A 21,979-nucleotide genomic window follows, 5' to 3' on the forward strand; every position below is an offset into this window, starting at 1 on the left:
GTTTTTTTTTTTGTACCCAAAGTAGCAAAGGAATGACTTTAATCTTAGAAATTATTGCTTGAATTTAAGCCATTGATTTGTATAACTATTTCAACCACTAAATTTTAAGTTCTATTTTTTTTTTTTTATTAGGTAAGGAATTTACTCTATTTCTTACAATCAGTCTTAGCACGGAAACTGATACATGTGTGGTAGATAATCAATGTTAACACGGTATATTTAATTTAATTAATCTGATGAGGTACATTGAAATCACGTGACTACATTTTACCTTTAAATTGTGTGTACCTTCAGTCCTCTAAAATGCAATGATGTGGGTAGAATATGAAAGAAGTTTCAGTGATTTCTTTTTCCTTTTTGTGCACTAAGCAAGCCTGAGAGCTCTCAGTGAGAGAGAGACACTTGGTCTATGATATATTTTGCTGTAAAAAAGATCCCAGAAGGATGACCCCACTCAATACCACTCTATTTCATCCCTATTCTTTCATCCTCCTGGGGATCCCTGGGCTGGAAAATGTACATAACTGGATTGGCTTCCCTTTCTGTGCTGCATACCTGACAGCTGTTCTTGGGAATATCTGCATCCTTTTTGTGATTCAGACTGAAAGTAGCCTCCATCAGCCCATGTTCTACTTCTTGGCCATTCTGGCATCTATTGATCTGGGACTATCCACATCCACTATTCCCAAGATGCTTAGCATCTTCTGGCACAACCTGAGAGATATCTCCTTTGAGGGATGCCTCATCCAGATGTTCTTCATCCACCTATGCACCGGCATGGAGTCAGCTGTGCTTGTGGCCATGGCGTATGATCGCTATGTGGCCATCTGTAACCCTCTTCGCTACACACTGGTGCTAACAAACAAGGTGGTGTTCATCATTGCATTGGTAATCCTACTAAGACCTTTGTCTTTTGCCATACCTTTTGTTCAACTCATCTTACAGTTACCATTTTGTGGACACCAAATTATCCCTCATACTTACTGTGAGCACATGGGCATAGCCCGCCTGTCCTGTGCCAGCATCAAGGTCAACATCATCTATGGCTTATGTGCCATTTCTATCCTGGTGTTTGACATCATAGCCATTGTCATCTCCTATGTCCAGATCCTTCATGCTGTTTTTCGACTCCCTTCCCATGATGCGTGGCTTAAAGCACTCAGCACCTGTGGCTCTCATGTGTGTGTCATGTTGGCTTTCTACACACCTGCATTTTTTTCATTCATGATCCATAGGTTTGGACAGAATATACCAAGGTACATTCATATCCTTCTTGCTAATTTCTATGTGGTCATTCCACCTGCTCTCAATCCAGTAATTTATGGTGTCAGAACTAAACAGATTAGAGAGCGGGTACTGAAAATATTTTCCAGAAATAAAACATAACTCTTGTATTCATAAAGATTCAAATTTAATAAAAGGGTGGCACTGATTTTCTATATTCAAAATGGGAGGAAAACATCCCAGACTATCTCGAAGGAGGCCTGTCAATGGCAAATCTTCAGGCTGTAAGCCTCTTTCTCAAACCCAAAACTGTAAAGTCAAACCCATACCAAATGCATGAATAAAAATGTTTTATATTTTCTCATTGTTTGGAAGTAATACAAAAACCCTTCGATGAAAGGAAACCAACACATTTTTCTGCTTTGATTATGACTAAACACATCAAATTTCACAGTCGCAGTAAGTTTAAACCATAGCCAAGTATCTTAGTTACCTAGTGCTACTATAACAGAAATACCACAAGTGGATGGGTTCGACAAACAGAATTTTATTCTTTCAGACTCTAGTAGGCTAGAAGTCCAAATTCAGGGCATCAGCTCTCTCTTGGCTCTGGAGGAAGGCCCTTCTCATCAATCTTCCCCTGGACAAGGAGCTTCTCTGAGCGGGAACCCCACATCCAAAGGATGTGCTGGGCTCCTGATGCTGCTTTCTTGGTGGTTTGAGGTCCCCCCATCTCTCTGTTTGCTTCTTTTTTTTATATCTCAAAAGAGATCGGCTTTAAACACTATCTAATTTTGTAGATCTCATCAATATAACTGCCGCTAACCCATCTCATTGACATCAAAGGGACAGGATTTACAACACATAGGGAGATCGCACCAGGTAACAGAATGGCAGATTATCATACAATACCAGGAATCGTGACCTTGCCAAGTTGACAGATATTTTGGGGGAACACCTTTCAATCCATGATATCAAGTAAAACAGTCAAGAAAATAAAATTATAAAGCACTCCATATGCTGAGTTTAAACAAAAAAGTGGGTCACCATGACTAGTTCTGATTCCTTAAATAATAAACACTAGCCATTTCCCATAAGCCTGTATTCCCTATCATAACAATTTATTTCTGACATTGCCATGTTGATGTCTAAAGATACGGTTTGCGACCGTGAATATTATAATCATGTGAGAAAGATTTTTTTTTTCCCTATGAACAGAATCATATAAACTTTCTAATCTTGGTAAATGTGTAGTATTTGTTACTTCAAAAATGTGCTTGAATATGATATGATGCCACTATTATAAGAACTCAAGAAATAATTTAAACAGAGAAGAAAATATTCTTTGATGGTTATGAGAGTGGGGAGGGAGAGAGAGGGGTATCCACTAATTAGATAGTAGACAAGAACTATTTTAAGTGAAGAAGAAGACAACACACAATACAGGAGAGGTCAGCACAACTGGACTAAACCAAAAACAAAGAGGTTTCCTGAATAAACTGCATTGTCCAAAGGCCAGAGTAGGAGGGGCAGGGATTTGGGGACCATGGTTTCAGGCTACATCTAGATCAATTGGCATAATAAAATCTACTAAAAAAACATTGTGCATTCCACTTTGGAGAGTGGCATCTGAGGTCTTAAACGTTAGCAAGCAGCCATCTAAGGTGCATCAATTGGTCTCGACCCACATGGAGCAAAGGAGAACAAAGAACACTAAAGACACAAGGTAATTATGAGCCCATGAGACAGAAAGGAACACATAAATCAAAGTACGTCTCTCTAAGACCAGGAGAGATAGATGGTGCCTGGCTACAACCAATGACTGCCCTGACAGGGAACACAACAGAAAACCCCTGAAGGACCAGGAGAGCAGTGGGATGCAGACCTCATATTCTCGTAAGAAGACCAGATTTAATGGTCTGACTGAGACTAGGAGGACCGCAGAGGTCATGGTCCCCAGACCTTCTGTTATCCAAGACAGGAACCATCCCAAAGCCAAGTCTTCAGAGAGGGATTGGACTGGACTATAAGACAGAAAATGATACTGGTGAGGAGTGAGCTTCTTGGATCAAGTAGACACATGAAACTATGTGGGCAACTCCCGTCTGGAGGGGAGATGAGAAGGCAGAGGGGGACAGTAGCTGGCTGAATGGACACAGAAGTAGAGGGTAGAGAGAAGGAGTGTGCTGTCTCACTAGGGGGAGAGCAACTAGGAGTATACAGAAAGGTATATAAATTTTTGTATGAGAGACTGACTTGATTTGTAAACTTTCATTTAAAGCACAATAAATTTTTTAAAAAATGTGCTTGGTTGTTTATTTGATGGGCTTGTTCTTATGGGGTCTGACTTACTGGAACTTCTTTGCGAACAAGATATTCTTTTTCTAAATTGTTCTGTCTTTGTGTTTTTTTTTTTTTTTTCTCCACCCCCATAACATCTCCATTGTTATGGAATGTTGGAATTACCGGTGACGCTCCAAGTTCGCCTAAGTGTTTTTGTTTGTTTTTAAGGGGGTGGGGAGGTCGATGAACCCCTAGTTCCATGTGATATCACTCAGTGTAGTGTTTTCTAGTTCTATGTGACGTTAGTGACTTTAGATGCAGAAAGGACTTAAAGGAAAAGTATGTTTGTGAAATTCTGGGTGGGAAAATACTAAATTTTTAGACTTGTTTTTATTATAAGACTTCTAGGAACTTCTAATAGCCACAACAATGGACTCAAACATGTGAATATGAAATGAGATAGTGTATTTACAACTGCTTTGAGCAGCATGAAACATTGCTCGAATATCAGAGATTTCTAAGATTCACCCAAAATATAGGACCGATGCACCTACGCTCCCATCGTTTCCTTCATCAGCTTTACTCTGCTGTACTGAACTTAGCAGAGAAGCCCATGCACAAATTTTTCCTCAAGAAATTGCAGCTCAGACTCAAACCATAACATAGTAGATATCCCTGCTGCCGTAACACAGAGGTAGTCCTTTCAGGGACTACATACCAAGAATTCACTGTCTTCAGAAACTTTTGACAAACCTGTTTATTATGAGCCTGTCTGCTCTAAGGAGAGCCCAGAAACTTTCCGGCAAGACCACTGTTCATCTAGTCCATGACACATATGAGAGAGATGATGCATTACCTGACCTCACCAGGACTTCTTTGGGATCAGGATGAGCACCCACCTTCCCTGAGGGCAGCTCTCTCATGATTTACAGCTTCTCCAAATGAACTCAGTTACGGTCATGCTTCCAGATGCCTAGGTCTTCCATGGACTTGGAGGGGAGATGGCTTCCCTACGGTGTCAGGGAAAGAAGCTATGGGAAGTTGAAGATCTGAGTTTAGAACTAAGCTTCTAAACCCTTAGAACTGTCTACTTCATAACAGAAAAATCCAGGAAGGGTGATGAGGAAGAGAAAGAGCCTTGAGTCATCTTCAGTTGTCTCAGGGGCCTGCCCTCACTCAGCAGGATTGCCTGAGTCTCAGACCCCTGGTTCTTAAAAATGTTGCATATGTTTATGAAAAAAAGAAACAAATATTTTCTATTCACTTGGTATTAAATTAAAGATTGAAATTTCATTTACTTTTTCTCATTTCCTTAATCATATGGTTTTGAATTTTTAAATCATATTAGGCTGTATATTTTTATACATAATCCCAATTTAATCCTGTGATATATACTGTACTCCTATAACTCATCAGAATAAACCTCATAAAATTTATTTAATTATATAAGGAGAATTAAGTGAATAAAAATTGGATTTTGATAAGAATTGTATTATACCTAAGTATTAATGTGGGAAATGTGACACCGTTGAACATGTGATCTTCTCAGTTATCTGGTTTCACTGATTGCTTTTAAATGTGTTTAGCCTCCTTTCAGATGTCGGAAACAATCTTTTGAAGCACTTTTGTATAAATCCTGCCAATTTTGGTAATGGTATAACTTAGAATTCTATAATTTTATTTTATTTTTTTAATTTTTATTGTGCTTTAAGTGAAAGTTTACAAATCAAGTCAGTCTCTCATTAAAAATGTATATACACCATGCTATAGACTCCTAATTTCTCTCCCCCTGAGACAGCCTGCTCCTTCCCTCCACTCTATCTTTTTGTGTCCATTCCACCAGCTTCTAACCCCTCTTCCCTCTTGCCTCCCCTCCAGATGGGAGATGCCAACATAGTCTCAAGTGTCTACTTGATCTGAGAATCTCATTCTTCATCAGCATCTTTTCCTATCCCATTGTCCAGTCCAATCCATGTCTGAATAGTTGGCCTTGGGAAAGGTTCTTGTCCTGGGCCAACAGAAGGTCTGGGAGCCATGACAACTGGGATCCTTCTAGTCTCAGTTGGACCATTAAGCCCGGTCATTTTATGAGAATTTGGAGTCTGCATCCCACTGCTCTCCTGCTCCCTCAGGGGTTCTCTGTTGTGATCCCTGTCAGGGCAGTCATCGGATACGGCTGGGCACCATCTAGTTCTGGTCTCAGGCTGATGTAGGCTCTGGTTTATACGGCTCTTTCTGTCTCTTGGGCTCATAATTACCTTGTGTCCTTGATGTTCGTCATTCTCCTTTGCTCTATGTGGGTTGAGGCTAGCTGATGCATCTTAGACGGTTGCTTGCTAGCATTTAAGACCCCAAATGTCGCTCTCCAAAGTGGGATCCAGAATGTTCTCTTAATAAATTTTATTATGCCCATTGACTTACATGTCCCCTGAAACCATGGTCCCCAAACCCACCCATCCCCCCCCGCCCCACTACGCTGACTTTCAAAGCATTCAATTTATTCAGGAAACTGCTTTTGGTTTAGTCCAGTTGTGCTGACCTCACCTGTATTGTATGTTTTCTTTCCCTTCACCTAAAATAATTCTTATCTACTATCTAAAATATAATTTTTTTTATTTTTTTATCTAATTAGTGAATATCCCTTTCCCTCCCTCCCCCCTCTCTTAACCATCAAAGAATATTTTCTTCTTTGTTTAAACTATTTTTCCAGTTCTTATAATAGTGGTCTTATACAATATTTGTTCTTTTGCAACTGACTAATTTCACTCACACAATGCCTTCCAGATTCCTCCATGTTATGAAATGTTTCACAGATTCATCACTGTTCTTTAACAATTCATAGTATTCCACTGTGTAAATATACCATAATTTGTTTATACATTCATCCATTGATGGGCACCTTGGTTGCTTCTATCTTTTTGCTATTGTAAACAGTGCTGCCATGAACATGGCTGTGCATATATCTCTTCGTGTAAAGGCTCTTATTTCTCTAGGATGTATTCCAAGGAGTGAGATTGCTGGATCATATGGTATCTCTCTTTTAGCTTTTAAAGGAAGCTCCAAATTGATTTCCAAAGTGGTTTTACCACTTCACATTCCCACAAGCAGTGTAGAAGTGTTCCGGTCACTCTGCAACCTCTCCAACATTTATTATTTTGTGTTTTTTGGATTAATGCCAGCCTTGTTGATGTGAGATAGAATCTCATTGTAGTTTTGATTTGCATTTCTCTAATGGCTAATGGGTGTTTTTTTTAATGGCTAATGAACATGAGCATTTCCTCATGTATCTTTTAGCTACCTGAATGTCGTCTTTAGTAAAGTGCCCGTTCATATCTTTTGCCAATTTTTTTGTTGTGTTATTTGTCTTGTTGTAGTTGAGTTTTTGCAGTAACATGTAGATTCTAGAGATCAGGCGTTGATCAGAAATGTCATAGCTAAAAACTTTTTCCCAGATTGTTGGTAATCTTTTTACTCCTTTGTTGAAGTCTTTGGATGAGCATAGCTGTTTGATTTTTAGGAGCTCCCAGTCATCTAGTTTTTCTTTTGCATTGTTAGTAATATTTTGTATACTGTTTATGTCATGTATAAGGACTCCTAACATTGTCCCTATTTTTCTTCCATGTTCGTTATCATTTTAGATTTTATATTTAGGTCTTTGATCCATCTTGAGTTAGTTTTTGTGCATGGTGTTAGTTATGGGTCTTGTTTCATTTTTTTGCAGATGGATATCCAGCTACGCCAGCACCATTTGTTAAAAAGACTGTCTTTTCCCCATTTAACTGATTTGGGGTCTTTGTCAAATATGAAGTGCTCATATGTGGATGGATTTACGTCTGGATTCTCAATTCCATTTCACTGGTCTATGTATCTGTTGTTGTACCAGTACAAGGTGACTACTGTGGCAGTATAACAGGTCCTAAAATCAGGTAGAGTGAGGTCTCCCACTTTGTTCTTCATTTTCAGTAGTGCTTTACTTATCCGGGACTTCTTTCACTTCCATATGAAGTTGGGGATTTGTTTCTCCTTATTAAAAAATGTTGTTGGAATTTGGATCAGAATTGCATTAAATCTATAGATCGTTTTTGGAAGAATAGACATTTTTACAACATTAAGTTTTCCTCTCCATGAGCAAGATATGTTTTTCAACTTATGTAATTTTCTTTTGGGTTCTTGCAGAAGTATTTTGTAGTTTTCTTTGTGTAAATCTTTTTACAACTCTGGTATAATTTTATTTTATACTTAACTACATTCTTTCTGTATTTCCTAAATATATATCTTGTATAAATTACATCTGCATGTCCCTTTTGATGTACACATATTTATTAATTTTGCACTCAGCCACTCTAACAGATGCTAGATAATCCTTTGCATTTATATCTTTGTACATTGTTCCTATCAAACACGTAGCAAACCGATTATATTTTATCTAAGATTGTTTCTTCTGGAGGCGGTGCCTAGATTGAGGAGTAGTCACACACTTCCAGTGAACCCTCTTACAACAAAGACCTGAAAAAATTAGTGAAATGACTACATTTATGACAAGCTAGGAGCCCTGAACATCAAAGGCAAAGTTATAAAATGGACTGAGTGGCAGGGGAAGGGAGAGATGGTTTAGAAGCAGAGAGGAGACCTGAACCACGAGAATCCCTCAGGCACCACTCCTGGGAGCAGCTGTGGTGGGCTGGTGCTAGCATTTGGCCACAGTTTCCTCAGAAAGAAACAGCAAGTTGCACAGACTACTCACACCTCTGGAACCAGAGAAGAATGGTGCTCTCACAAAAGCTAAGTACTTGCGTATATTTTACCACACCCTCAGACCCGAAGCCAGCTTCAATGGCTGTCGATTTCCCTGGGCATGAGATAGGTCCTACTGAGCATCCTGAGCCATTCTCCCAGTCTTGGAGAAAGAATAAATACACAAATGGGGAAGACAATCTGCCAGCTCCACTCACCTGGAGAGCTCAGGACAAAAGCGTCTTCTGTCTAGCCATAAATGGTCTGTGGACTTTGAATACCTTTCCACCCTTCATGGACCTGTGTGGGCCTATTTCAGAAGACTAGGCTCTTGTTGGCAGGCTGCAACTATTTCAGCTGTGTGGTGGAGAGGTGGGTGTTAGATGTTTGACACTGCTTTACCTATTAAACAGGGTCCTCACCTACACACATCAGGAGCCTAAGGACTGGTGGCTCCACTCGGGCCACACAGCCACCCACGACAGGGGTCCAAGGATAACTGGTATGTCTCAGTCCTTACAACAGAAAGCATTAGGTACCCAAGGTCCATCTGCAGAACCCACCCACCTGTGCTCTCTAGGGACCAGGGCCGTGCTGTCATCACAGGAATTTGGAGGACAGTTGTCAACCCCATGCATTGTTCAGAGCATGACCCACTGCTGCAACCAGATACCAGTACCTACACCAATCACCACTGCCCCATAAGACTGTAGAACATAGCCTGTAGCACACACTTGATGATCAGCTACTTGGACACCTGAGCTGAATCCATACAAGAAAAGTGAATGGAATCCTAGACTGATATACCTGGTAACAGCTCTAGCCATCTGGGAACAGGACATCAGAGCTCCAAATGTGAAAATAATCAAGCCAGCTGACTCAAGCAACACATTTGGGGTAATATCACAAGGAACAAGAGCCAGAATGATGAATGGTAAGGCAGGGCTAAAAACAAAGTGTTTTGCTATTTTATAAGATAGACTGGGGATAAACATATAAAATCATGAAAGAATGAGAAAGGAGACATAGGTATTTTAAAATAATCAACTTGAATCACATAAAAAAGAAAAAAGTAGCATAATTTTGGATATAATTCTTTGAGGGTAATGTTGTAGGCATAAATATTATTTGACAATTTAGGAGAATTCTGTCTAGATAATAAAATATGTCATAAAATATCCCAGGAGTACCTCTGGATGGCACATCATGAGAGTTTCTTCATCTGACTGCTCAAAAGACATCGTACTAGTGCCATCACAATTTCCAGGGTTACACATATTACAAGCTTTCAGTTTCATTGCCCAGGAGATGTAGACAACCCTTTTAACTGAGCACTGTAAGGTATGGTATCTTATTGAAGATCAGACATAATGTGCCAATAGTAACAACTCTAATAAAGCTCATGAGCCTGAACAAGGAAATAAGCTTGTGAGAACAAACAAATCAACCAAAATGATCATACAATAGTGACAATATCCAGAATAAAAAACCTATTAGCCATATGTGAAACCAGTTTTCTGAAAGGAAAGCAAAATATAATCAATTATTATTTCAAATATTTTAAATAGAAAATGGAGGGATTCAGGATTCTAGAGAAAGGATTTTTATCTTTTTTTTTTTTTTTTTTTCCTTAAGATAATGAAATGTGTTAGGAGAAGAATTGGTTATTTCAGAATTTTTGAGAAGTCAAAACCTGGAGGAAGCGTTCTCTAATCCTCTTTGTTCTTACACCATAGATCATTGGGCTCACCATGGGTGGGACAAGGAGGTAGATGTTAGCCACAAAGATATGAATATGAGGAGCCACGTGGCGCCCAAACTGGTGAGTAAGGTAGGAGAAAAAAGCTGGCATATAGGCCACTAAAATCACATATACATGGGATTCACAAGTGCCCAAGGTCTTGAGCCAAGCAGCTTTGGATGGGAGATGGAAAACAGAGTACAAAATAACATAAGAGCATACGATTAAAATGAAATCTAAACCCCCAGTAAGGAAGGCAACAGTCAGGTTGTATATTCTGCAGATCCTGGTCTCTGCACAAGCAAGCTTGATGAGGGCCATGAATTCACAGTAAGTGTGAGTGATGATACTAGTTCTGCAGTAGGGGAGCCACCGAAGCATGAAGGGCTGAGGACTGAGAACCAAAATCCCATGGAAAACAATAGCCAGCCCCAAGTTCTTGATAACTCCATATGTCAGAATAGTAGAATAGCTCAGAGGTTTGCAGGTGGCTACGTAGCGGTAAAAGGTCATGGCCAAGATAGACCAAAGGCAATGGCCAAGATAGACCCTGAGGCCATAGTAGATAGTGAATGAATGAGAAAGACTTGTACAAGGTAGGTTTTAAAGTAGATCTCCCTGTCATGGAACCAAAAAATGCTGAGGATTTTGGGGATGGCAGTGGTGGAGATGATCAGGTCAGCCACAGAGAGCATACAGAGAAAGAAATACATGGGCTTATGCAGACTGGAATCCGTTCTGATAATGAATAAAAGAGAGACATTTCCTAGGATAGCACACAGATAAATGAGACAGAAGGGCACTGATATCCATATGTGAATGGCCCCCATCCCTGGAATGCCAAGAAGAAAAAAGGTACTGGAGTGGAAATTAGTATTATTGCACAATGGCATGCTGGAAGCTACAGGTTGTCTTCAGCTATGAAAAGGTGAAAATTCTTTCATATTGATCTGTCAGTTCATTTACTGACGTCTTTATTTCTTAATTTGTTCAAAATACTTGATAATAGTTTCTATCAGAGTATAAGACGATGAATAGTACTTCATTCTTAACTTTAGATATTAACATTTAGTACAGTAGAAACTGGTGCAAAGCAATGATTAAATTCCCATGTAATTGCAGTAAAAGTTATCTGAACAAGCTTTATACGACCCAATAAATGGAGATCTATTCCACTTGTCACAGGAGTCATAGAGAAGGTGCTTCATCTTGGTTTTGAAGCATTCTGGACCTTTAAAATAAAAAGAAAATTCTAAATTAAAAAGTTCATAACCAGGAGACCCAAAGGTGAATGATTTCTGCTTGCATGTGGTGAGAGGTTGGAGTGTTTACAGGCTAGGCTTTTGTTTCTGACTTTGATGAGGCCATCATGATACACTGTTAATGGAAAAAAGAAAGTTCCTATGTACTATAAATAGTTTAGTTGCTTAAAAAAAATAAAATCAGTTACATTATGAAAGGAATGAACACAAATCCACCTGTGAGCAATGATTGGGATCTACAAATCAAGGAAAACAGAAATTAAAAATTTAAAATGTTGTTTATAGAAATTTCTATTTGGAAAAAAAAAAATGTTTTATAATAAACATGCATTGTTTTCCCATTCAGGGAAAAAAAAAAGCAATGTGACTTCCCACAAATCCAGTATGTTGTGTTTTTATCTTCATTGACTTCAAAATACTTTCCATTGTCCTTTTTTATTTCTTTTTGGATTTATGGGCTACTTAGAAGTGAGTTAGTTTTCAAATATTTGGGTGATTTTCAAAGGAAACTGTCACCGCATTTGAAGGATCATAGCAGCACTCTACGTTAACTGTATCGTCATGATTTAGAATTAATTTGCCCGGAAGTGTTTGTGAAATATACTAAAATGGCATCAGCATTGTAGAATGAAGAAGACAGAAGATCATTACCTGAATTTTACTTGAATATTCACCATGTCATGTCTAATCAGTGTTTGTGTATTTTAAGTTGTGCATATTGTAGACTCCTTTTTCAAAGGAATAAGAGTTGTAAGAGTGATAGCAAAAGATTCTAAACCAGGGTATTATCAACACCTAAAACTTTACTACCTCCACAAATTAAGCAGAAAGGAGTTACCCTTTTTAGAACTGTGGTTAAGAGCTTGGCTGCTAACCAAAAGCTCTGCAGTTTGAATCCACCAGCCACTCCTCGGAAACCCTATGGGGCAATTCTATTTTGTGCTAGAGGATCAGTATGAGTCGGAATGGTCTCAATGGCAACAGGTATGGTTTAAATGTTTTCTATCCAGGCAATAGTCATTCTCTCTCAGTTAATACCTCATTTTCCCTCCAAATAGGTCCTCTTTTCTCCATCCTTTTCATCCAACAAGTTCTGACTGCAGCATTCTGGGTGCTGTAATAGACAATTCTGAATTTATCAATATGTAGTTAAGATCTACCATTCTCAGGAGTTCTACCCTCAACTCTCAGGATAGTTTATATACCAGATATTCACTAACAGTGGTGGCACAGTGTATCCATACAGAGACATAATCAAAACAAGAAAAAACAACTGCAGATACAGGAAGCAGAGGTTTGCAAAAATAAAAATCCCAGTTTCTAGCCTTGTAATTCTAATATGGGCAGAGAAAGTGACTGAGAAAATAATATTCTACCTCACTTAGGAAGTATGTAACAGGAATACAACTTCTAAGAGTCATGTTCTTCAGGTGTAAGTTGGAGACTTTAAAAGAGTTATTTGTTCTAATGGCTAGAGGCTGATGAAGAAGAAATAAACATACCACTCAATTTTAGAGGTAGTAACCACTAAGTATAAGAAGTTATTTTTCATTTGAAAGTGATTAAGAGAAAAGACAAAAAATAAAATCTAAATTTATTGGGTAATAAAATAGGAAATTGGCTCTTAATATGTAGGGTTCAAGATTTATTTCAAAAAATAGCTTTACTTCACCAAAATAAAATATAGATTTAGAAACTATATATTAGTATGTAAAAGGTAAGTACAACATACCTATGAGTATGCAAATAAAATTATTCTTCAGAACAACTCTTGAATTAAAGAATTAATCAAAATCAAAACAATACACCCTTTATGAATTACAAAACATGAGAACACAATGACATCTGCATGGCATAATCAAAATTCTGAGCTTTGGTGTAAGTAATTCCATTGGCTGCATTGTCTCACTACGTGATTTCTAAAAAACAATTATTAAGTAAATAATCTTTGAACTTAAAAATTAAAAAAAAAAAAAAAGGAAAATCCAAATGACAATTCCCTGCCAAAAAAAACATATATATATATATATATATATATATATATATATATATATATATATATGGGAAAAAATAAGGATAAGCAAACAAAAAAAAAGTGGAATCACGCACAACAGCAAATAACAATATGCCATTTAAAATATAAACTAACCAGACAAAATCTTACCAAATTCAAGAAAAAGCTGTAGAGAAAAATTAAGCAAATTTAGAAATAAAATAGCCTTTGTGGTAGAAACGATGCAGGAGATAGCATGATAGAATTTAGCAAGATCAACAAATTCTTCATTGTAAACACCTTTTTTTCATCAACATAAACCCTAACTCGCAGGATGGAATACACAGGAATTAAATCGACTACATCTGTGGAAAGAGACGATGGAGGAGCTCAATATCATCAGTCAGAACAAGGCCAGGGGCCGACTGCGGAGCGTACAATTAATTGCTCATATGCAAGTTCAAGAATAGATCTGATGCACTGAACCCTAATGACTGAAGACCAGAAGAGCTGTAGGATAACATCAAGAACAGCATACATGAAGAAAGCTACAAGAAAAAAAAAAAAAAGGATAACATCAAGAAAAGCATACATGAAGAAAGCTAAAGATCATTAAAAAGATAGAAAAGGAGAGGAATAAAAAGAGCAGCTTGACAAGACAAAGTAAAGTTGCTATGATAACCTATTATTTTTTTTTTTAGTCAACCGCAGTTATGTTAATAATTTTAGAACCGCAGTCTCTCACAGATTAATAAAGTGGTGCAGTTGTTGCATGGTCTCCCTGTAGACCTAACAGATGCCAGAGCAGAGACTTACGAACAGATGATAACCACCAAACCCCCAGAGCTATTTTGCGGAAGACCCAAACAGAGAGGACAGAAATATAATGTCTTCAATGGAATCTGTTTTACTATAAAATTCTTTTCATCAAGGATATACTGGCTTGTCATATAAATATTTAGTTTACAAACACATTTATTATACAAAATTATTTCAGATTTATAATAACTTTGGCTTTGGATAATATTTTTGGCTTGGTTGAGTATACATAATTTCTATTTCCCTATGAGACTATATAAGGTAATAAGGGCTTTTCTCCTATGTCACAGTTTTCGTAATTATAATTTTTAATGGTCACACAATATATCAAACATTTTATACTAAATAATTTATATAACCCTTCTCCAGATCCTGGATATATATGTTATTTTCATTGTTCCACTGATTAGAAAAAGAGAAAATTGATTCGTTATATAATGCTATAGGAAAATAATAGCCAAGAAGAAAAAAAACCTAAGGAAATCTATTACTCTGAACATTTCTCTAACAAAATCTTGATGATTTCTTACTGTACCACAAAGTACTTGAAATCTTTGTTTTATGTGTATGCATTTATTCATGTACTAGGTAATATTCTAGGGATTGGGAATGTAACAGGGAAGCAAACAAGGTCCCTGATGTTAGGAATGTTTGTTGTAGTGGAAGAAACCAACATTAAGCAAATAAAATAGAAACACTAAGTTTCAGGAAATAAAAAGCAGCTCTGATGAAAACTAAGAGGTTGATGTGAAGGAGACTGGCCAGAGGTGAGAAGAACTTAGAAATGTTAGTCAGGGAAAACCTCTGTGAGAAGGTAATATTTAAATTGAGACCTGATATAGCAGAATGAACTAGTCAATCAAAGAATTGAGGAAAAGTACTGCAAGAAATAAATATCAGAAATATGAATTATAAAATTTTAGGAGAAAACAGAAAATTCTTGCTAAGTTTTGAGGAAGAGTAAAAGGGGAAGAGTCCACATCACAGGCCAAGTCATTTAGGGCCTTATAGGCCAATGAAAAGAAGTTGAATTTCTAAGTGTGATAGAAAACCATTCAACAGTTTTTGGTAACTTGTAAGTTGATTTCCTTTGTAAAGAACTCATGTAGAGCATCTAAATTGGAAACAAAGGCAACTGTTCAAAGACCAGGATAAAGATGGTGCTGAGATTTTTAAGGTTCCTATGTTGGAATCGACTTGACAGCAATGGGTTTTGAGAAAGTGTAAATAAAGAAATATGACAGACAGTGCGTGTAATTTGGAGATAAATTTGGTGAACTGATTTTGAAGAGTAAAGAATGGCTGCTAGTAGTGTGAAGCAGAAGAAAATGAGCCATCAACTACTGGAATATGTTAGAGAAAAAAATAATACTGGTTTGGATTCAGTTGATGGTTGTGAGTATAAAATAAACTGAGAGATTTTAGAGCTATGTTATGGATAGATTCAATAGAGTTTGCATTTGGACTGGGTGCAGTTCTTAACCTCTAGTCTCCACAGTCCTGTTCTTCCCCTGGACTTCCTTTTCTCAATAAGCTGCATGAAAATATGTTTAGATGCATAAGACAAGAATATAAATTTCAGCCCTGTTTGAAAGCAATCCAGGAGAGTTTTTTTTTTTTTTTTAATAGGTTTGCCATATGTAACATTTCTTGAAAACAATGAAGTCATCTCTATAGAAATTATCTGGGAGATACAGTTCAAGATATCTGGTTGCAGAACGGTGTCATGCTCTGAACACGGCAGGGGGCTGAGGATCGTCCCGCAAGTGTCTCTGAGGAAAGCATGTCCCTGTTCCCTAGAGTATACAGGTGGGTGGGTGGATTCTGCAGACAGACCATGGGAACCCAATATTTGTGGTTGTAAGGGTTGGGACAGGTTTTTGTTTAAGGGTTGGGAGGTACCAGTTTCCCATGGACCCCTATCATGGGTGGCTGGGTGACCCGAGTGAAGCCTCCAGTCCTTAGGCCTCTGATGCGGCTAGGTGAGGACCCTATTTAATAGGCAAAGCAATGTCAAACATCAAACATCCACTTCTCTGCCACACAGATGAAACAGCTGTAGTCTGCCAACAAGGGCCTATTCTCCTGAAATAGGCTCACACAGGTCCATGCAGAGGGGAAAGGTACTCAAAGTCCACGGAACATTTATGCCTGGACAAGAGCTGCTTCTGTCCTGAGCTCCCCTGGTTAGTGGAGCTGGCAAATTATCTTTTCCCCCATTTGCGAATTTATTCCTTCTCCAGGGCCTGGAGAATGGCTCTAGGCACTCAACAAGGCCCATCTCATGCCCAGGGAAATCAATGGCCACTGCAGCCGGCTTGGGCACGGGGGGCACATTGAAATATATGCAAGGACTTAGCTTTTGCCAAGAGTGCTGTTCTTCTCTGGTTCCGGAGGTGTGAGTTGGATGTGATTCTGGCTGCTTCTCCCTGAGGAAACTGCAGCCAAATGCTAGTACCAGCCCACTGCAGCTGCTCTTGGGAATGCTGCCTGAGGGCTTCCAGAGATTCAGGTCTAGTAACTCCACTCCACTTCTGAACTGTCTCCTCCTTCCCTTGCCCCTCAATTCCTTTTCTAACCCTGCCTTTGTTGTCCAGGGCTCCGAGCTTGTCATTAATATACTCGTTTCACTTGTTTTTTTTTTTTTGGTCTTTTTTGCAAGAGGGGTTGCTGTAAGCATCTGTCTATTCTGCCATCTTGTCCCTGCCCTGTATCATATTCTTGAGGTATATTCTATATGGTAACCCCATTGCCTCCAAGTAGTGATTGCCATGCCATTATAAACTTTAACTAAAGTGGCTGCTGGAATTGAATTGAGCAACAACCCTCAGAACATTTATTAAGAAGAGTAATATGAAATGAGTGAAAATATGTTTGTGTGCCCTTTTGACATGTCTGCATCAACAATACTGAGTACATTTTTTTATTTTAGATATTGAGAAAAATGCAGTGAGAAGAAAAAATATACAGTCAGACCAAGTCAAAAATATGTGTAGCCAACTAGGTATTAATATTAGATTACAGTGAAAAAGCACTTTTTTGCCTCTTAATTTGTCTTTGAACTTCCATATCCAGAGTTTCAGCTACCTTGGCATATGACTTTCAGGGTCCCTAGAGACGGATATTCTATTTCAGGCATGAAATTAGCTGGATATGCTGGTCAATAAAACTTTGGGAAGTCTAAATAAAACTTTGGGAAGTCTAGAGAATGGCAATTCAGAATCATGGTATAAATTGATACACAAGAAGAATACAGGAACCCAAAGTATTGGGAACTTATGTAATAATGTAATAGCTAACATTTCTAAGTGCATCCTGTGAGTCTGTTGCTTTTCTGATAGTGGTTAGTGTACTGAGTCATTTAAATTTTATCCCTATTTTAGGATAAGGAGAGTTTAAGTCACCTGTATGAGGTATAACAACTGGTAAGTGGTAGACAGGTAGACTTGGGTTGTAGCTCAGACACTCCGATTTCATAGTCCTCATTCATAACTGATATGATAAACCACCCTAATGGTGTGGCAGGCTAGTTGCCTTTGTGTAGGTGAGGAGGTCAACTACCAGAATGGACTCAAAGGCAATGGGGTTTTTTAATGGTGTGACTGGCCATTTGCATTTGTGTTTGTGAGGGAGAAGATGGGGATTAAGCTGTATATGAACTTAGAATGTACCATAAGCATTGTTCTGATAACAAATAATAAATGTCCGTTAAAATGGACCCCACCTCCCCCAAACACTCAAACACACACCTCTATTTTAACATTTCATGCAGAAACTGGTCCAAATCTAAGACCTTCTCTTCCTAATTAACCCTTTCCCAATGCACTTACTGTCAACAGATGAGCTTATAACTCGCAGGAAAAATTAACATCACAAGGCAAAAAGCTCTACCAATGTTATTGTAATCTATGATCTGTTTATGGATGTATTTATTGAGCTAAGATATTTTTATGTATTTTTCCTTTCTTTTTTTTTGGTCTTGAGCCCTTTTATCCTTTTATCTGTATACATGATTGCATCAAAATTCTCATCTTTCTCGTGTGCTTTAACTTTCACCCTTTCCATTATTTCTATCCCTTTTCACAATAAATTTCATTATGCCCCAAACAATTTAAATGTGTTTACATAATAGGAAATAAATAATACAGATTATGTGGAGAGAAAATTCACAGAGAAGTGAATGCAACTATAAAAATAACTTAAAATAGATCTTAGCCTCACTTATAATTAGAAAAATTAATACAAAATGTTTATTAAATGTTTAGCTAACTGAATATCAAGATTGATGATAATAAGCATTAGTGAGGTTTGCAATAAATGCTAAGTCTTATGCACAAAGGAAAGGATTGTGAATTGGCCCAAATTGAGAAGATTGTGTAGTAACCAATGTTATTAAAAACAGTATTATTTTGCAAAGCAATTAACTACTTGTCACTCTAAAAATAATTTTCACAAATACATATTGGAGTATGTACAGTGATTTTAATTGCAAAATTTTCTGTATAGAAGAAAAATTGAAGCACTCAAAATGTCCCTCAAAAAAGAAACACTTAAAAAAATTATGGTATATTCTTATGTGGACTACTCAGCAGCAGTTAAAATAAAAAAGGTAAATTTATATAAACTGAGCCACTTCTGTCCTGAGCTCCCCTGGTTAGTGGAGCTGACAAATGATCTTTTCCAACAATTGCAATTTTATTCCTCCTCCAGGGCCTGAAGAATGGCTCTAGGTGCTCAACAGAGCCTATCTCAGGCCCAGAGAAATCAACAGCCAAGCCAGCTTGAGGGTAGGGGGTACGGTAAAATATATGCAAGCACTTAGCTCTTGCCCAGAGTGCCATTCTTCTCAGGTTCCGGAGGTGTGAGTAGGCTTTGTGGCTGGCTGCTTCTTCCTGAGGAAACTGCGACCTAACACTAGTACCAGCCCACTGCCACCGCTCCGGGAGTGGTGCCTGAGGGCTCCCCATGATTCAGGTCCGGTAACTCCTCTCCGCTTCTGAACTGTCTCTTCCTCCCCCTTCCCCTCAGTTCATTTTCTAACCCTGCCTTTGATGTTCAGGGCCCCAAGCTTGTCATAAATATGCTCATTTCACTTGTTTTTTTAGTCTTTGTTGTAAGAGGGCTCACAGGAAGCATCTGTCTATTCTGCCATCTTGTCCCCGCCTCCCTATTTCAGTTTTTTTTTTCTTTTTTTATTACCATTTCTTTCTGATTCTTTCTTAAACTTTTCATCTCTCTGCTTATATTGCCTATCTATTCTTGCGTGTTGTCTACTTAATTCATTAGCACCTTTGGCTTTTTTAAATTTGATTATGCTTTAGGTGAAAGTTTACAGCTCAAGTTAATTCCTCATTCAAATATTTATACACATATTGTTTTACGACACTGGTTGCAATCTCCACAATGTGACAGCATGCTCCGCTTTTCTACGCCAGGTTCATTGTGTCCATTTGTCCATTCCCTGTCCCTTCCTTCCCTGTCATCTTGCTTTTGCACAGGAGTTTCCCATTTGGCTCATATATTTGACTGAACTGACAAGCATGTTCCTCACGTGTATAATTTTCTGTTTTGTTTTGTAGGCCTGTCTAAACTTTGTCTGAAAAGTGGGCTTCAGGAATTATTTCATTTCTGAATTAACAGAATGTCCAGTGTCCACAGTCTTGGGGGTTTCTCCAGTCTCTGTGAGACTAGTAAATCTAGTCTTTTTTCATGAATTTGAAATCTGTTCTACATTTTTATCCCATTCTGTCTGTTGTGGTCCCAGTCAAGCAGTCATTGGTGGTAGCAGGGTACCATCTAGTTCTTCTGTGCTCAGGTTGGTGGAGTCTCTGGTTTGTGTGGCCCTTTAGTCCTTTGGGCTAATACTTTCCTTATGTCTTTGGTTTTCTTCATTTTTCTTTGCTCCAGATGATATGGGGCCAATAGATGTATCTTAAATGTTGGCTGGCAAGCTTTTATGACCCCAGGCACTACTCACTAAAGTGGAATGTAGAACAGTCTCTTTATTAACTATGTCCTGCCAATTGACCTAGACGTCCCCTGAAACAATGGCTCCCAGTCCCCAGCCCCAGCTACTAAGTGCCTCAAAGTGTTTGTGTCTAGGAAATGTCTATGCTTTTGCTTTGGTCCAGTTGTGCTGACTTCCCCTGTATTGTGTTGTCCTCTACCTTCACCACAGTTGACACCTGTCTACTATCTAACTAATGAGTTCCCCGCTCTCTTTCCCCACCCTCATAACCATCAAAGAATGTTTTTGTGTGTGCTCGTATGCTGTGTAAATCTTTTCTTGAGTTCTTATAGTAGTAGTCTTGTATAACATTTGTCCTTTTATAACTCACTTTTATTTCACTCAGCATAATGCCCTCCAGATTCATCCATGTTGTGAGATGTTTCACAGATTCATCACTGTTCTTTATCTTTGCATGGTATTTCATTGTGTGTACGAACCATACTTTGTTTATCCACTCATCTGTTGATAGGCATTTAGGTTGTTACCATCTTTTTACTATTATGAATAGTCCTGCAATGAACATGGATGTGCATATGTATATTAGCGTGATGGCTCTTATTTCACTAGAATATGTTCCTAGGAGTGAGATTGCTGGATTGTATGATATTCCTATTTCTACCTTTTTATGGAAGGTCCATATCATTTTCCAAATTGGTTGTACCATTTTACTTCTCCACCAACAGTGCATAAGAGGTCTAATCTCCCCAAAACCTCTCCAACAATTGTTTTTTTTTTTTTTTTAAGTTAGAGCCAGTAATGTCACCAATGTGAGATGTTATCTCATAGTAGTTTTGATGTGCTTTTCTGTAATGGCTAATGGTTGCGAGCATTTCCTCATGTGTCTGTTGGCCACCCAAGTGTCTTCTTTGGTGAACTGTATGTTTATATCCTTTGCTCATTTTTTAACTGTATTATTTTCCTTTTTGTTATTGAGGTGTTTAAGTATGTTGTAGATTATAGAGATAAGACCCTTGTTAAATATGTCATGGAATGATGTCAAATGTCACAAATCTGAAGCTCCCACTTGGCTACTGCAGGTGAAAATGGGCTTCAGGTGGATGCCCTGCTTGTTTTGTCCTAATGAGGGCATGCTGTGTGGGGTCAGCCTGCAAGGCACTGGTGTGGGTGTTCAGCAGGGGTGAAGGGTGCTGGAAGTCCAAGGACCTACTACATCAGTAGCTGGGCAAAGGAGCAGATGCCTCCAGACCAGGCCTGGAATTCCAGGCTTAGGGGATGTGGCAGTGCTGAATGCCACTTGACTGGTGTAGGGGTAGGGAGGGGGATGGATGAGGAGAAGGGAGTGCTCCTCTGTGGTGGACCTCTGATGGGGAAAGGTTATAATGTGCACACAATGGTTTGGGAACTTGCACTTAACTTTCATAGGTCTGGTGTCACTCCTGTTTGGTTCTGGAGGTGCATACAGACTCTCTGCAGCTTGGGTGCAACAGATGGAGTGGGGTTCAGCTTGGGGTGTCACTACTCAGCCTAACCTATGTGTCCTGTGCTGACTCATCTAGAAGGATGCTGGGGATCCCCTATCTGTAATCTGTTTCCACTGTTTGTGAATTGTCTCCCATCCACCTGCCACTCAGTCTGATTCTTCAGCTTTGTCTTTGGGTCCCTAGATTGCAATATATATATATATATAATCCTTTTTTTTTTTTTGATGGGGGGGTTGCCGTTGTAAGAAGGACAGCATGAAGCATCTGACTATTCCACCATCTTGGCCTCACCCATGTTTTTTATAAAAACTTTTATTATTTTGAAAATATACTTAACAAAAAATGCAATTTCAAAAATTTCTACATAAACAATTCAGTAACAATTAAATTCTTCAGGTTATACAAGGATTCTCACTATCCTTTTCTAAATCATTCTGACACCATTAACATAAACTCAGTGTTCCCTAAACA

The 21,979-nt window shown here is 38.4% G+C and overlaps 1 protein-coding gene and 1 pseudogene across 1 annotated transcript; one reads left to right on the plus strand and one right to left on the minus strand.

The window, feature by feature from the left end:
• The first annotated feature begins 246 nt into the window (after positions 1–246).
• LOC100663655 (olfactory receptor 52E1-like) lies at positions 247–1,386 on the plus strand. Its single transcript, XM_003421459.2, has one exon. It carries the CDS (start codon positions 445–447, stop codon positions 1,384–1,386), a length of 942 nt encoding a protein of 313 aa, XP_003421507.1. The 5' UTR covers positions 247–444.
• An 8,524-nt stretch (positions 1,387–9,910) lies between these two features.
• On the minus strand, positions 9,911–11,479 carry LOC100663373 (olfactory receptor 52D1-like; annotated as a pseudogene).
• Between the last annotated feature and the right edge of the window lie 10,500 nt (positions 11,480–21,979).

The sequence above is a fragment of the Loxodonta africana genome, chromosome 7 (genome assembly GCF_030014295.1).
Source record: "Loxodonta africana isolate mLoxAfr1 chromosome 7, mLoxAfr1.hap2, whole genome shotgun sequence".
NCBI lineage: Eukaryota > Metazoa > Chordata > Mammalia > Proboscidea > Elephantidae > Loxodonta > Loxodonta africana.